The sequence below is a fragment of the Lynx rufus genome, unplaced genomic scaffold, assembly GCF_022079265.1.
Source record: "Lynx rufus isolate CCGP_SWC_20201006 ecotype Redwood Valley unplaced genomic scaffold, mLynRuf1.p SCAF_7, whole genome shotgun sequence".
Lineage (NCBI taxonomy): Eukaryota > Metazoa > Chordata > Mammalia > Carnivora > Felidae > Lynx > Lynx rufus.
In genome coordinates, this window is record NW_025814889.1 from 14008041 (window position 1) to 14024071 (window position 16031).

The following is a 16031-nucleotide window of genomic DNA, read 5'->3' on the forward strand; positions in this document are numbered from 1 at the left end:
CCAACTTCGCTGGGTGTTAGTCATTCTACTGACACCTCCCTGTCTTCCTAGAGTTACTAGCGGAAGTCGTTTCTTGAGAACCGCTTGGGAATGTCAGAACCGTTGTGTGCAAGAAATCTCTTAGCAACCAGAGTGGGGACTGTGATTCTCTGAAGGTGCAGTGTCTGTGGCCTGTGCAAGGAAGCTGCCCCATGTGACGCCAGGACACTATGGAGCAGGTGGACGTGGCTGGACAATGGGGAAGTGGCCCAAATCTCCCCGTGGCCGGGTTTCTCTATTGACGACTCTGGAAACCCCTTTTGAACCGGACAGCGTCCTCTGAACGAGGACACTCTGGGGAGACCAGCCTGCAGAACATTCTCCAATCCCGTCTGTGGGCTCCACGCACTTTTGCTGGACGCTCGTGACGACCTGCCACCTTACCCTGGCGTGCGTGGGCCAGGCCCTCACGCAAAGCCGTAATCTCTTAGATGCATTTTATCAAACAGGAGGGAGGCAGGCAAGCAACCGTGGGGAAGAAGAGAGGCTGTGCACGATGTGAAACTGGACACAGGCACCTGGCTGATGAGACGTCGGGGTGCTAAGCGGACCCCACGTGCCCACGCCCTCCTGGGCTGTGAGCCAGCACACCGCCTTTCCCGGCGGGGCTCAGGCAAGGTCTGATTCTTCCCACGTCAAGTATCAGTTATTTCAGTGGGAAAGAGGGTGCACGTAACCTTCTAAAGACCTTCTTTCTTCCCCCCCTTGAAATAACAGTCATTTTAAAATAAAACAAACTCCTCTAAAATCAATAGTCCTATGTCTCTGTGTTCTTCTCCCTTGCCCATCGTCTCGGATTTCATAATTTATTCAAGAACTCTTGGAAACGGGGCACAGAAAAATTAGTGAGCTCTGAGGAATGAGGTCACCCCTCCAAGTTAGGGTTTTATGCTTGTGTATCATTTATTGGGGGGAATGGGTACAGGTCTCAAATCGTACATTTTCCTGTTCCCTGAAATACTACTTTCTCCTAGGCCTGTAAGTCAACATTCTCTCCCAGTAATACTTACTCAGAGTGGCTACCACACATTTTTATCTGATGGCCAATTACAGATGCATTAATTGCACCTTCATACAAAAATTAAAGTATGAAGAAACATTTCTGAAGGCAGGTTCCACAGACGGACAGGTGCCACAAAAGCGAGTAACAAATCACCAGGTCATCTTGATCGGTCCCCAGAAATCTGTCAGCATTCTACAGAACGGATCAGATGCTGCAGGTGTAAAAAGCTTTTTCAGAAGGACCCAAGATCCGCTTATGCAAAGCCCTGGACAGTTTAGTGAAATTCAATAGAAGCGTTTCTGGGAAATGCAGTCACCTCCTCACCTAGCAGGATTTAACCCAGAACAGCCTCTGGCTTTCACGTCAGAAGTGTGGGGAAAACAAGAGGGGATACAAGAAATGATTCAGGACTTCAGAGTCTGCTGCTTTCCATTCACTAGGACTAGGGGCCATGTTAGTGCCCAGTGCACTGTTGGCTGAGAACCAGTCTTTTACTGACAAGGAATTATTACATATTTTCCAGCTGGTGGTTTTTGGTGTCTCCGATTTTTTTTAGCTCTGTGTGTCATGCGGGCATAGGGTGACATTGGAGCTCACGCAGAGGTCTGTCAGGAGAGGATTCAAGTCAACTTCAAAGCCTGGCCACTATTTGTCAAGTCCAGGCAGAGGGAACAGCACGGAGGATGGGCAGAGGTGAGAACACGCTGGATGTGTACAGACGGAGGCGAGCAGAGGCTCCCATTCCAAAATGCTCCCGATCCTAGAAATGGCAGCCCCCTCGTCCCCACTCTCGGCACCAGACCAGTGCCACCTCCCCTCCCCACTGTGACACGTGGGTGGGCGGGCTGCATCCTGTAGGCTCCAGGGGCCAGTGGGGACGAGGGGCAGGGAGCCCCTCACTCGGACCTTGCCCTTGGAAAAACACGAACACAGCAATTTCAGTGGAAAGCACGTCTCTGAAGTCTACCAGAGGGGAGCTCAGAAGGTACAGGAGGCAGAATGACTGAAGGAGACAAAGTCATTAAAATACACCGCAGCGGTGTAGACCGGATTCCTTAACTAACACAGTTTCAGCACACTTGAACTTCCCGGCTTCGGTTCTTTCATTTGGTAGGAATCCTCCCCGCCCCACGGAAAAATCCAAGCACGGAAGCCCCAGCTGAGCAGGGGAGAGACTCAGATTACCTGTTCCGTTCCCGTCTAGTCCTCGCAAGTAGGGAAAGCTGTCCACCTCGGACGGGGAGCTGGCGGCAGTGAGGAAAGCCGTCAGGTCACTGTAGCTGGTGTTCTCAGGCAACCGCAGAGCTCTCCTCTGGAAGTGAACGCGAGGCTGTGGCCGGGCACCTGCAGAAATGGACTTCTGAGTTACCTCCCGAAGGGGCAGTAAATCTAAGGAAACCAGGAAGTGCTTCTCCACGTTTTGGCACGCCTCCTCCCCCCCCCCCAGGCTCCTCCCCTCCCCCATTCACGGCAGGGCGCAAAGATGTGACAACATGCTATTATGGGGACAGGAATAATAGCCCATTGTCACATTTGTTTTGACACAGGATGTTATTTGGGTTTTTAACAAAAAGCTTTCCTAAGTCCCATTTGTGAGCAAGCTTTTCACTGCCCAGCGTGTGCCTATGGATGGGGGTAACGTTTTGGGAAAGGAAGTCCACATGAGGGAAAGGAGTAGACGACAATTCATCTCTTTACATAAACAAAGCAAGAGATACCCTTTGATCCCGTTATGCACGCCTCCTTCATCTGGCAAAATCTGGCTTAACTCCACACACCACACAGCAGCAGAGCAAAGGGAATTAAGTGTGCAGCCTGGACAAGAATTACTAACAAGAGCCCAACAGTACTGAACCCCCTTCGGTGGAAGCTGCCACGTGCTATCCGGGCTCTGCCTGCAGGGTGCACAGCTTATGTCGAGAATTTTGGGATGAGACACCCTTGAGTGGAGTGGAGGTGCTGTGCCTCCGTCACACCCAGCTCCTGGGTGCAGAAGGACGGGGTGGCCCCACTCAGAAGGCTACCCTGTGACAGCATCTGCAGTTCGACTGTGCTCCACATGCTGTTTTGATCGCAAAGCCTGAACCCGTGTTCACCTAATGGCTCTGGTGACAGTCGCAAGATGTCAAGGTGCTAAGTCGTCCTTAAGGTGCAAAAACATCCTTAAGACAAAAAATAACCGAAGTGGGAATGATAGCACCTTACCAATGAAAGTGCACACTCGTGCGGATTGAAAGAGTGATTCCTCAAAAGCAGTGATCCGCCCTGGTGCTCGGGTCACTGCATAGCCTGCCCAGGGCTTGAGGTTTCCCCCACGGTCGGCTGGGGGCTCTCCCCCCACAGTCCATAGCTGTCAGGCACCACAGCCCTGCCCTGAGTGGGCAGTCTTTATGCCGACTCCAGGGTTCCTTTTAACCCTGGATCAGAAACTTTCCAGTGGGGAATAAGCTTATCCGAAAGGGTTTTAGCATAAGGGAGTTTTAGAGCTCAAAGGATCAACTAGTCCACATCTCTCTTCTACAAGTGAGGCCACAGAAGCCCAACGGACGTGAAGTCTCGGGGAGGCTGGCTGGAGCGTGCACAACCAAGGTGGCCGAGAGCCAGATGCTCTCCATACCTCCTGAACATCGCTGGTTACAGGTCTCGGATGACTGGTGTGCACTCCATGAAACACAAGCCCCGCTCTAGGGCCCACGGGAGCCAGAGGCCCAAAGTCATGACTCCTCTGTCTTCGGTCACCTCCGCTGAAGGTAACTGGACCCACACGCAGTGCTGTTTCAACCACCATTGCCTCTCTGTACCCCTACAACCTGTGGCGAGGCACCAGCATCCAAGTATCTGTCTCTGTTCACTCCCAGCTCTGCTCAGTCTGGTCTCTTCCTTTGATTTCACAGAAGACTGATGTCTTCCGCCTGTCACCTCCTTGGTCTGCACAGAGTGCTGACACCTCGCGTCCCCCAGGAGCACCCCACGCCCAGCAAGGAGCACTCTGCTTCCCTGATCTCCCTCCCCCCACCCCGCTGCACTCAGAGATGGAAAGTCAAAGGCAACGCTTCTTTTCCGTCTCTTCACCCCCAACTACAGAACATCATTCGCTGCTCCTATCGTGTGGTTTTCAGTGGGAGTGAACTCTCTGAGACCTTTACTTCCCTTTCTCCACTGTCCTTCATCTAAACAATGCTGCCGGCTGCCTGCCTGGGTTTCACGCAGTGGGGGAAACAAAGAACTTGCAAATACGCAGGGAAGGGTGTCTCAAGTGTGACAGGGCAAAGAGAGACTTGTCTTCATGAGGGCTGAGGAAGAGCAGGGTGAGATCCACATGCAGCTTTCCAGGCCTCGGGAAGAGCCGCTGTGAGAGGGGAAGGCTGGGATTTTTGCAAAGGCTCCTCCGGCTGGAAGGAAGAGAAATCTCCTCAAGCTAGACCAAGGGAAGAGGGAGGCTGCTAAAAGGTGAAGGGGGAATCAGACTGATGCCCTCATGGGGACTGGCTGGACTTGGGAGACTCCGGACCCCAGTGCACCCCAGCTCTCAGGGGCCACGGGCTGTCTCTCCTGCCCGCCCTTCCCGTCTCCCTTCCGCTCTCCCTCACCCCTCCCTCTAACAGGCATGCAGCCTTCTCATGTTCTCTGGCGTATCTTGCCTTTCAGTGGGAGATGCGTCTCAGTCCCCTCCCCACCTCTCCTCCCCACCCTCCCCTTCCTTTTTTGTGCCAGAGAACTTGGTCACTGGCCAGACATCTGGGGTCTATCGTCTGTGGCTGCCAGGTGGGGGGCACAGACGGGTGATGCCTGGGGAAGGTTTACTAGAAGGGGGTGTGGCCTGTCCAGCCGATTGGACACACGCTGTGACCAGCATGACACAGACACCTGTCTGCTGAGGGACCGAACACACTTCCCGACACAGAGCAAAGGCCAGACCTCTGCCTGCTGACATGACCAAAGAAATAAGGGAGGAGGGAGTTATGTTAAGGGTCGAAGTTACTCTAAGCCTCGGCGGTGTAAATGAAATACAAAGTGTCTGCGTGGGGTCGGGGGAGCGGTCATGACCTCAGGCCCATCTTCCTGTATTTGCGCTGCTAGATTTCTGTAATTCCAGGACGCGGTGTGATGGGCTGGGGACGGGGGAGGGACAGAAGGGGACAGGACTGGCTAGGTCTTCTCCGGATGCCTCTCCCACATTCTCTACAATAGTGGTTTTTCAAACTTTCTCTGTTCTTCTCAAACTCTGTGTGATATTCCTTGGACGCTCCCGGCTACCCAAGAACAAAGGAAAGGGGCTTAAGTGCCTGCCACCGTAATACGGGAAACTAAGGCAAATGGAAAATTAAATTCCCTTACTGCCTACAGCCCATTGACAAGTCCTTGAGACCGGCAGCGTGACCTCCCTCTAGGAGCTCAGCTGCCTTGAGGATGACACTTTGCTGGGGGCAAAAGAGAACCTTAGTTTAACATCATCCCAACCTCCAGGATGCTATAAATCAACTTCCTTTATCTCAACTCCCCCAAGATATATGCTGGCAATCATGCCCCAAGCTTATGGGCCCCTGATAAACATCTGTAGGGTCTCATGACCGAGGTTTTATAAATGGTAATAAATGATATTTCCCTAGCAACAGCTGGCCCCTCAAGGTCCTGGAAACCTTGCTTCCAAAATTCCTCAGAGACTTACTCTATCCCTGACCCCCTCCCAACCTGAGGGTATATAATCAGTTACCTGTCACAACCCCAGTGCAGCTCTTCCTGCCCACGGGTCCTGTTCTGTGCTTTAATAAAATCACCTTTTTCGCACCAAAGACGTCTTCAAGAATTCTTTCTTGGTGGCCGGCTCCAGACCACCCCACTGTCACCCTAAAACTTCATCATGTGTTACCAAAACTGCTGGGGCCACCCCTCCTGTCTTCCCTCTTCTCTTGTCCCTTCTGTCCCCCGTCTCCTCCACAGTCAGCCCAAGCCTCTAGCCTACCTTCTGCGTGTCATACAGCAAGACTTGCACAGCCAACTAATCTTGCCTCCGTCCATCATCTTTCTCTACAGGCTTTTCCTCCACAACCAACAAACACACCCGTCTCTTCCTCATCTAGAAAAATAACACCGAAACATGACCTTAATGCCGTTACCCCCAAAAGCGAAGGCCTCCTCTCCCTCCACCCAACGCCCAGCGATCTGGCTTTTACTTACAACACACACTGCGCTCGTTAATGTCAATGGACAACTGTATAATCTGTGAACCCGTGACCACTTCTCAGCCTTCCTCCTCGCTGACCTCTTCACAATGGTCAACACTGTTCGTCGCCCCCGCCCAGGAACCCCTCCTGCTTGGCATTCGTGCTCCTGGGCTCTGGTCTCTCCAGAGTCAGCCGGCTTTTTCCTCTGCAAGTGCGTTTTTTTTTTTTTTTTTTTTTTTTTTTTTTTTAATATCCTCCCACCTCCGGATGAAACAGTTCCTAAGGGGCTGCCTTCAGCTGCCTCCGTAGTAGTTTCTGGGCTCTCTCCTCACTGACTCCCCTCCACGGTGGCCTTCCTGTCCGCCCCATGTCTGCATTTCCTCTGCCTTCCAGACACCTCCACCTGGATGCCCCACAGGCGCATCAACTGCATCACTTACTTCCTCTTCCATCTATAACACCCCCTACCCCATTCTGCCCAACACCCAGCTTTGCTTCCAGGACGCCATCATTTTCCCTTTCTATTATTCTGTGCATTCATTCCCTGCCAGGACTGGCCAGTCTCCTTCCCAACATTTCCAGCATCGTCGTCTCCTCCTTCTCTGCCCCCACCCTGCATTACCCTGCCTTACCCCTTGCCTTAACTGTGCTCCAGCCTGACCACCTTTTTCCCACTTCGTTTACAGATACAACCCTTCTCAGCCCAGAGACCTTCAACGGATCTCCACCACTTGGTAAATTAATGATGGCAGCGACAATTACAGACCAATGCAGACCCCAATTACTATGCTTCTCATCCTGTGACAGGTAGAGTTCAGTGCTTTAGAATGTACATAGTTCTTCTATGCACATTATTTCACTTACTGTTTACAACAGTCCTGTGAAGGAAGAACCCTCTCTGCTTTCCGAGTGAGGCTAAGTGACTTGTCCACAGGCATCCCGTTAGTAAGAGACAGAAAGGAATTCTTGCAGTCCTGGCTTCTGTTCCCCTCCTAGTTCACCACGCCTACCTCGGAAGAGATGCTGGACTTCCCGACAACTGGCTCTCACCTTCTGGCCACGTGGGACTGCCTGGCTCTGTGCTTCCACACGTGCTCATATCTCTTCTCCACAGTCTCTACCTGCATGTCCCACGCATCATCCAAGATGTGCCCTACAGGCCACCTCTTCTGTGGAGACGTTCTTGATCACACCCCCACCTCTAAACGCTACGTGTATCTTTCTCCAGCACTGATCTCACTGTGCCCTGGATTAGGTTTTTTTTTTTAATGTTTTATTTTTATTTTTGAAGGAGAGAGATAGAGCGTGAGCAGCGGAGGGGCAGAGAGAGAGGGACACAGAATCCGAAGCAGGCTCCAGGCTCTGCCATCAGCACAGAGCCCGACGCGGGGCTCGAACCCACAAACTGTGAGATCATGACGTGGGCCGAAGTCGGACGCTTAACCGACTGAGCCACCCAGGCGCCCCTAATTAGGTTTATGCGTGAAGGTGTACATCTCCCTAAGCAGAGCCACCATGACAACAGAACATGGAGCAGTGGAGTCACTCAATCGACACTTCAGTCTTTCTTCTACCACCTTCTAGTTGAGTGATCTTGGGCTTCAGGTTGTTTAACTTTCAAATGGGTATGAATGACGCCCATCTCATAATATGGTTGCTGTGATGCCTAGATCACAACACACACATATATGATGCCCAGTGGTGCCTCCGGGTACGTAACAGGTGCAGGATGAACATTAATTTCCCACGTCCCCTCCCCTGCAGACCTGTCCTGTTCGGAGGAGGATGCAGATGCGGGTAGAAGCTGAAGGAGGAATGTGGGTTATTAAGGGCTTCTCTAAAGTCTGGGGTTTAGGGAGCTGAGGGAGAGTGGGAGGAGAACTACAGAGGGAGGGAGGCGTGAAGAGGAGATAAGAGGTGGGACCCTGTGCTCGAGGAGGGGCTCCTGGTGGGGGAGGGACCACAGCAGGCACATCAGGAGGGTCAGAGAAAAGTCACCACACCATCCTCCCCTGGTGGCTTCTCTTCTCGGAGCAAGGTCATTGCTAGGAGGAGGGGTAGGGAGGTAGGCGGGGCATGGACGAGGTGGGCGGGGCATGGACGAGGTGGGCGGGGCTTCCAGCAGTGCCCTAGGAACCAGGAGGGAGCCGGTGCTGAGAGCGTGGCCATGAGCAGCGGCGCATCTTCATGACACCTTCTTATAGACGTCCTCACATACAGAGTCGACGAGATGCCCCACTTGTGAGACAGCATGAAGGTCTGCTGGACGCTGTGGGAGCCAGAGCCGCAGGCCAACTGGCGGTCTTGTCCCCAGATTCCAACACCACCATCATTACCGTCCACGCCTGATCATTAATCATCTTGAGATTTAAACGTTAGAAACATCACCGATCCCCTCCCCACAGGCTTCTGTGTGAATGTGCTCCTCGGAAAAGTACACGACACACTCAAAGGAAATAATTCTTTAAAAAAAATTTTTTTTAATGTTTATTTTTGAGAGAGACACGGCACAGTGGGGGAGGGGCAGAGAGAGAGGGAGACACAGAATCCGAAGCAGGCTCCAGGCTCGAGCTGTCAGCACAGAGCCCGATGTGGGGCTCGAACCCACCAACCATCATGACCTGAGCGGAAGTCAGATGCTTAATGGACTGAGCCCCTCAAAGAAAATAATTCTTATAAAATAATCTGTAAGTGTTCTCTCTTGTCATTCACTTCCCATCTCATTGCAAAGTCTGAATGCAATTTGCAAGCATTTCTGTGACAAGGAGCACATTTTCAGACAGTCTATGGTGCAGAAAACTCTAGAGTTAACCAATTACTAAGTTGGCCCTTCCCCTTCACCACATTGTTATCATGAGACTGCTCCAGGCTTTCTTTATAAAACAATGTCACCAATAAAACACAATCCCTTGCCTTACTTTTTAAATGAAAGTCACTGCTAAGGACTGTTCCATTGAAATGTGCATGTATTATGCACTTCCTGTGTCTGAAGCTAGTCTGATGACAGAATAGTGTTTGGGTGTGTATGGTCAGAATTTAAAGACCATACCTACAGAGAAGAAAACAAGTGGGCGGTCTTTTTATTTTTCTAGGAAACCTCTCATTTCCCATGAGTTTATTCTACTTTACTTGGGTGCAAACAAAACAACAAAACAAAACAAAACGTCAACTGAAGCATGAAGCATCCAACTAATGAGAACAGCGGGGCTCCTTCCCTCCTCTCCTGTTTTCATCTCCACCTAGTGACCTTCATTCTTCCAAAGCTTTTACTTTAGTGTCACATAAAGCCAAACAATGGGCATCATCACCCAGGGCTATGCACGTAACATGTTTGAACTGTCATCATGCTACCCGCCTTTTCTCAGGAGCGTTTGCCACATTATAACATCCAAGCGATACGCTAAAATCCAAAGGCTTCTAGTACTTACATTTCTGATCAAGTAAGAATTGATTTTTTTTTCTTCTCTGAATCCACCAAAGAATAAATGAATAAACACACCTACACTAGACCAGTCTGAGAAAAATTTAATGTAGCTTTTGTAAATTCAGTTTTATATTAATTTTATAGAACAGAACTGCAAAAACCAAAAATTATCTACATATGGCTTTCCTTCCAAGTGGTAAGAAAACATGAAACAACATCATGCAGTATTATTGTCCTGTCTCAACTCTGCCATGGCAAGGAAAAATACAAGGAAGAATGATTAAACTCATGAACCAGGAAAAGTTAAAAAAAAAATTAACAAAATTGCTGTCCTTTTAAAAAGCTGGAATGCAAAAAAGATTTTAGAAAGGGAGAGATGGTTCCCAGTTTTTGGTTATACACAGAAGGGAATGAGAGTGAATACATTAAATGTAACAAAAACTACCTGAATGATTAATACCTTTATGGTAGGACCATACTTCTTACTCCTTAGAGAAAGAGCTCTTCAAGTTCTCTTACTGCATGTGTGCATATGTGTGTGTGTGTGTGTGTGTGTGTGTCTGTGTGAGCTGCAATTTTCTTAGAAGCCACAACAAAGGAAATAAGTGATCAGGGCGCAGACAACCTATGTAGGAAGTGCAAAAAGCACTGGTTATTTAGACTTGAAAAAATTTTATTTATTCAATCGTTTAGTGACTTGTTCATTGAATATATCATACGGCAAGTGTAGGGCCAGTGCCTGGGCGGGTTTTAAGGTGAAGATGACAAACTTCTTGCCTTCATGTTTCAAATTTTTAGTTGGGGAGATAAGGTATACTACCAAATACGGTAGAAAGGGAAGTATCATAATAAGATACACACACCCCAGCTGGAGGGTTTTAATCCACCCTCTGGTTACTGATAAGGACCTGAGGGGCCATAAGGGATACAGGGATGTGTCAGAATACAAGGATGGGAGCCAGAGGGCATGGAAGCTGCAGGAGAACATGGTTCTGGGCTCAGGGCAGCTCTGGGCAAAACGGCAAGAGTCTGTAGATTTTACGTGAATGCAGTGCCATTGACCATGACTCTACTAATCCCCAGTCGGCTTCTCTCTGACCTGCCACCACCTGGCTCCCTTCTCTTACTCACACTTTCTCTTTTCTTCTTCTTCTTCTTTTTTAAGCTTATTTAGTTTTGAGAGAGAGCAAGTGAGCATGAGCAGGGGAGAGGCAGAGAGAGAGGGAGAGAGAAAATCCCAAGTAGGCTCCCTGCTGTCAGCACAGAGCCTGATGCAGGGCTCAAACTCACAATCCATGAGATCATGACCTGAGCTGAAATCAAGAGATGGACGCTTAACTGACTGAGCCATCCAGGAACCCGACCTTCTCTTCTCTTCTCTTCTGCCCTGGGCCCGTAGGTGGCCTGGAATGGTCACAGACCCACTGCGCCTCATAACTACTCAGCTGAGATTCTCACCTCTTCTGGTTCTTAGCTGGATCTCAGTAAAAGGAAGAGAACGAAGAACTGATGGCTCCAGATTTTCTCTTCTAGCTGGATCCCAGCCCCTGGCCACACTGTGGACTGGTTACCCCTGAGTCAGGGGTCACATGATATAAGCTCCTTGGCAGCCAAGGTTGGAGGGCAAGGCACCTGCATGAACCACATCTCCAGGGAAGATGCAGAAAAGACCCAAAGGAGGTGGCCCTGAAGCTGCTCTTGATGGCCAAGAAGGGCTCAAAGACAGATTCAGAGATGGAGTGGGACACCCCAGATGGAAAACACAAAAGGAAATTCAGGCTAGAAAACGATCCCTGAAGGAGAAGTACGTGTGGAAGGGAGGTTGAGGCCGGGTCACAAGGTCGGTATGTGTTGTGTTAAGGAGACTGGGTTTTATTCTAGGGCAAAAGTGGGGGTGGGGTGGAAATTGAGGGGTGTGAAATAACTGGAGCTCTGCCCCCAGAAGAGTCCCCCGGCAGTTCAGGGCAAGGTGTACTAGGAGGGAGACACAAGATGGAGGAAGTCTGGTTAATCGCAGGTCCAGCTCCAATCTCAACTCCAAGACTAGAGACAAGAACACCAGCTGGGGGCTACTGCCTGGTCCAAGAGAGACTGACCAGGGCCTGGATCAGTGCAGCGGCTATGGCAACACGTGTGGGCAGCAGAGATGATGTGAGTGTGTGTAAGCACAGAACACTCTGAAATCACTCAGGGTACGAGGCCCCGACGTGTTGTAACCCTGTTTGACTCACGGAGCGTAAGAAGGGGAGATGAAGGTCACACACAAGGGGAGAAGGTGACTCCTTACAGACAGCGTGTGAAACAGATGCTGAGACCCTTCCAGAGCCCCCTCACAGTCACCAGAAGAGACAATCAGGTCTCGGGGCTGGCGGGGCATAGTGAGGAGCGGAGCAGGCAGTGACAGGTGGTCTGACAGCCACGGTGGGGTAAAGTGTGGCCACAGCAACAGACCCTGTGGGTTTCAGAGTGAGCCCTTATCACAAACACCTTGCTGAGGGTAGAGTGGCTCCCAGGGAGAGAGAGGCCGAGAAGGGGTCACACGTGTGGTGCAATGGGTGTCAAAGGTGCCTGGGCAGGACAAGAGAAGTCCACAATGAGAACTGTAGGGTCTAAGAAGTATGCATGGGGGGGTCGGGGTGCAGAGAGCCTGCTCACGGGAACATGTATCCAGATACTACAATCTTGACCCCTTCTTACCAATACTCCCCTTCCAGGTAACTGCATAGCCACCGAGGCTCAGGGCCAGGGGACTGTCCAGCCCTGAGGCTAAGCATTTGGGAGTTTATTCCAAGTACACAGGGAAAGCCACTGAAGAGTGGAAGCAAGGTGACCTGGTCGCTTTAGCAGTGCGAAGACCGGATTATGGGTCGGCAAGGGCGGAAGGAGACAGCCAATTAAAAACCTACCGCAGCTCTCCAGGGGGAAACCGAGTCTTGGATTCATGTGGTGGTGACCCAGATGGAGAGAAACACCTGTGCCAGAGAACCAGGCTGTGAGGACAGAGGAGTCAGGGATAGTTCCTACGGTCTGGCTTGACCACGTTTGTACCATGTACGGAGACGGAAAGTTGGACACACCCATTAAGTCTGAGATGCCTTAGTGGACATCCAAGCGGAGATGTCAAATAAGCAGCCAGCTCTGGGTCTCCCTCTCGGCGAGTCTGGACGGGAGGTGAGAGACTGGGCGTTATCTGTGTCTACACAGCATTAAAGCATGGGCCCATGAGACCTTGTGGGGAGGGTACTGGGAAGGAGAAATGTAGGCCCAGACAGTCACTGGAGTGTCCACAAGTGACCAAGAGGAGAAAGAAAATCAAGGCATGGTGTTATGGAAGATAGGAGAGTCTCCAGAAAGAGCGACCAGAGTCATCCCTGTTGGGTGCCGTGGAGAGTCCAGGGGAAGGCGCAGAGAAATGTCCTCAGGCCGGGCCACGCGGGGCTTGTAAGAGACTCTGACAAAGCAGTCTGAATGGAGCAACGAGGCAGGAGAGCCACTTGCAGGGTGCTGAACAGGGAAAGAAAGGCGAGGAAGCAGGAAGGAAGGGCGTGCAGACGTCCTTCCAGAAGACAGCAGAGACCCAGGGCGGTGGCTAGAGACAGACACGGTTGTGGAAGCATTAGAGATGCGCTACTTTAACATCTGTCCGCTACCGATGAGGAGAAAATGGTGAGGAAAAACTTCTGGAATCCCTAAGGAAGAGAGGAGATGAGATGCTGAGCGCAAACAGAAGGACTCACAGGTAAGGGAAGAGGGACACTCCTTCCAGTGCAACGAGGGACAGTGAGCGGGTCTGTGGGTTTGCTGGGGGCCGGGGGGGGGGCGGTGAGGGTTCTCAGCTTCTCAGTGAAGCAGGCAGAGATGTGAGGAGAGGAGACAGAGGATGGGAGTGTGAGTGAACACACAGGAAGCCAGCAGGTAGGGAAGAGGGTGTGAAAATCATCTTGGAGACTCACGAAACAAACGACTAAGTGGCCCCAGGACCGATGCCCATTTGAGGTCCGTGGTCGTGAAACGGACGTGCAACCAGTAGGGGCAACCACTGGTGAGGTTTCCTCCAGCCACGTGCAGCTGCGCTGGGGTGGCCACAAGCGGCTCAGGTCAACCGGAGTCAGGAGTTATTCGGTCAAAGATGGCAGAAGGGGAGGGGAGTGGCTCTGCGGGGAGTGTCTGCAAGGAGACGATTCCAACGAAGGGCCATGGTTCGTAGGCTGGGCAGGGAGGCAATCCGTGGGTAAGGACACGGTGAGTCAGGGCTCTGGAACCCTCAGTGGTGTGCGAACCACTGCCACAGGGTGAGAGGAGGGAGTGCAGGGTGTGAGCTCGGAGGTGGTGCATTTGATTTGCTGGAATGATGAGGCCTAAGGCAGGACTGCAGAAGTGGGTGACCGATGTGGGACAGAAAAGACCCTGGGAGTGCAAGAGCAGCTGGGCCACCAGGGGGCATCCTCTAGAGGGAGGCGGGGTAGAGGGGGGCACCCCTGGGGTGGACGAGCAGCTGGGACCGGGGGGCATCCTCCATATGGAGGCTCACATTCCCAAGAAACGATTCTAGGAGCATCGTGAACCTGGGAACTAGGAGCTCGTATCATCAGTCCAGGAGGAAAAGCTGACCCAGACACTGGTAATGAGTGGTCCAGCTGGCCTCCAAGGATCCTCAAGGAAGGAAGGAAGGAGAAAGGAGACAAGTAATGTGAGCACAGCCCCCACCTGAGAAGGCTGCAGGGAAGGCTGTGTCTCAGGGACATTTCAGACCAGGAAGGGGGGCAGTGCTCGGAGAAGAGGTGGAAGGCTGTTCTCTGCAGCCATACTGGTGCCCAGAGGACACAGGGTGAGGGCTGGGGAAGGCGGTGGGGAGTTGGGCTCTATTGGACAAGGTCCCTTTCTGGTCTGTACCCCGCAGCCTGGCTCTTCTCCATTTATTTATTTACCATTTACTTTTATTTTATTTACTTATTTTGAGAGTGAGGGAGTGCAAGCAGGGAGGGGCAGAGAGAGAGAGAGAGAGAGAGAAGAGAGAGAGAGAATCACAAGCAGGCTCAGCGCTGTCAGCACAGAGCCCGATGCAGGGCTCAAATTCACAAACTGTGAGATCCTGACCTGACCTGAAATCAAAAGTCGGACGCTTAACCAACTGAGCCACCCAGGTGCCCCTCCTCTCCATCTCTCAAGGCCCACTGGCAGGTCCACACCGCAGAAGCCCAGCAGCCTGGCTACTTGAGAACTTTCTAGCAAAGGGTGTGTTGGTGGATCAACATCTCAGGAAAAGGATGAGCAATTCACCGGAAGCAGAAGAAAAGTGTAACAAAGAATGAGTACAGCTAGTAAGAGAGGAAATGAAGACTAACTCTGAGGAAAAGGTAGGGGAGGGGCCAGTTAAGAGAAAGAGCAGGTGATGAAAATTATGGTGGCTGTGGCCTTTAGAACAACGTGTAAAATATGACATGGGTCAGTTGTGTTTTTTTTCTTAGAGTGCAGAGTGTCCAAATATATTTCCTTGAGGAACACCATAATCAATTAGCTACTACCAAAGATCCCTATAAGTTAAACTTTTTTTTTTAAGTGTATTTATTTTGAGAGAGAGCATGAGAGCAGGGGAGGGGCAGAGAGAGGGAGAGAGAATCTCAGGCAGGCTCTGCACTGTTAGAGCAGAGCCTGACATGGGCCTTAAATTCACCAACAGTGAGATCATAACCTGAGCTGAAATCAAGGGTCCGACACTTAACCAACTGAGCCACCCAGGTGCCCCGGTGGTCAGTTTTTTAAATTAAAAAATCAAAACATGCAAGGCTGCAAAAGATAACAATGGGTCTTTTTTAGATTTATTTAAATCCAAGTGAGTTCTATAGCATAATACTGGTTTTAGGAATACAATTTAGTGATTCACCCTCTTCACTTACCCAATGCTCATCCCAACAAGTGTCCTCAATGTCCATCACCCATTTAGCCCATCTCCCCACCAACCTCCCCTCCAGCAACCCTCAGTTTGTTCTCTATATTCAAGAGTCTCTTGGGGCGCCTGGGGGCTCAGCTGGTTAAGCATCCGACTTCGGCTCAGGTCATGATCTCACCGTTCGTGAGTTTGAGCCCCGTGTCAGGCTCTGTGCTGACAGCTCAGAGCCTGGAGCCTGCTTCGGATTCCATCTCTCTCTCTCTCTGCCCCTCCCCGGCTCGTGCTCTGTCTCTCTCTCTCTTTCTCAAAAATCAATAAAAATGAAAAAGACTCTCTTATGGTTTGTCTCCCTCTCTGTGAAAAAATGGGTCTTAAGGCATATCTAAAAAGAAAATAATATACGGCTGCCGTGACAGCATTTAATTGCTCTGTGCCAGTCCCCTGCCACATGGGCACACGGCACAGCAACAACAGCCCCGATTAGAAGAAGCAGCGTCCCAACCAGGCTGG

At 51.0% G+C, this 16031-nt stretch overlaps 1 protein-coding gene across 1 annotated transcript in view; it reads right to left on the bottom strand.

Moving 5' to 3' along the window:
• FAM171A1 (family with sequence similarity 171 member A1) overlaps window positions 1-16031 on the bottom strand; it is a 132902-nt gene that overhangs the window by 34115 nt on the left and 82756 nt on the right. The window contains exon 4 of the mRNA XM_047065233.1: window positions 2228-2386. Within this exon, the coding sequence (XP_046921189.1) occupies window positions 2228-2386 (159 nt within the window). The remainder of the gene's footprint in view (window positions 1-2227; window positions 2387-16031) is intronic.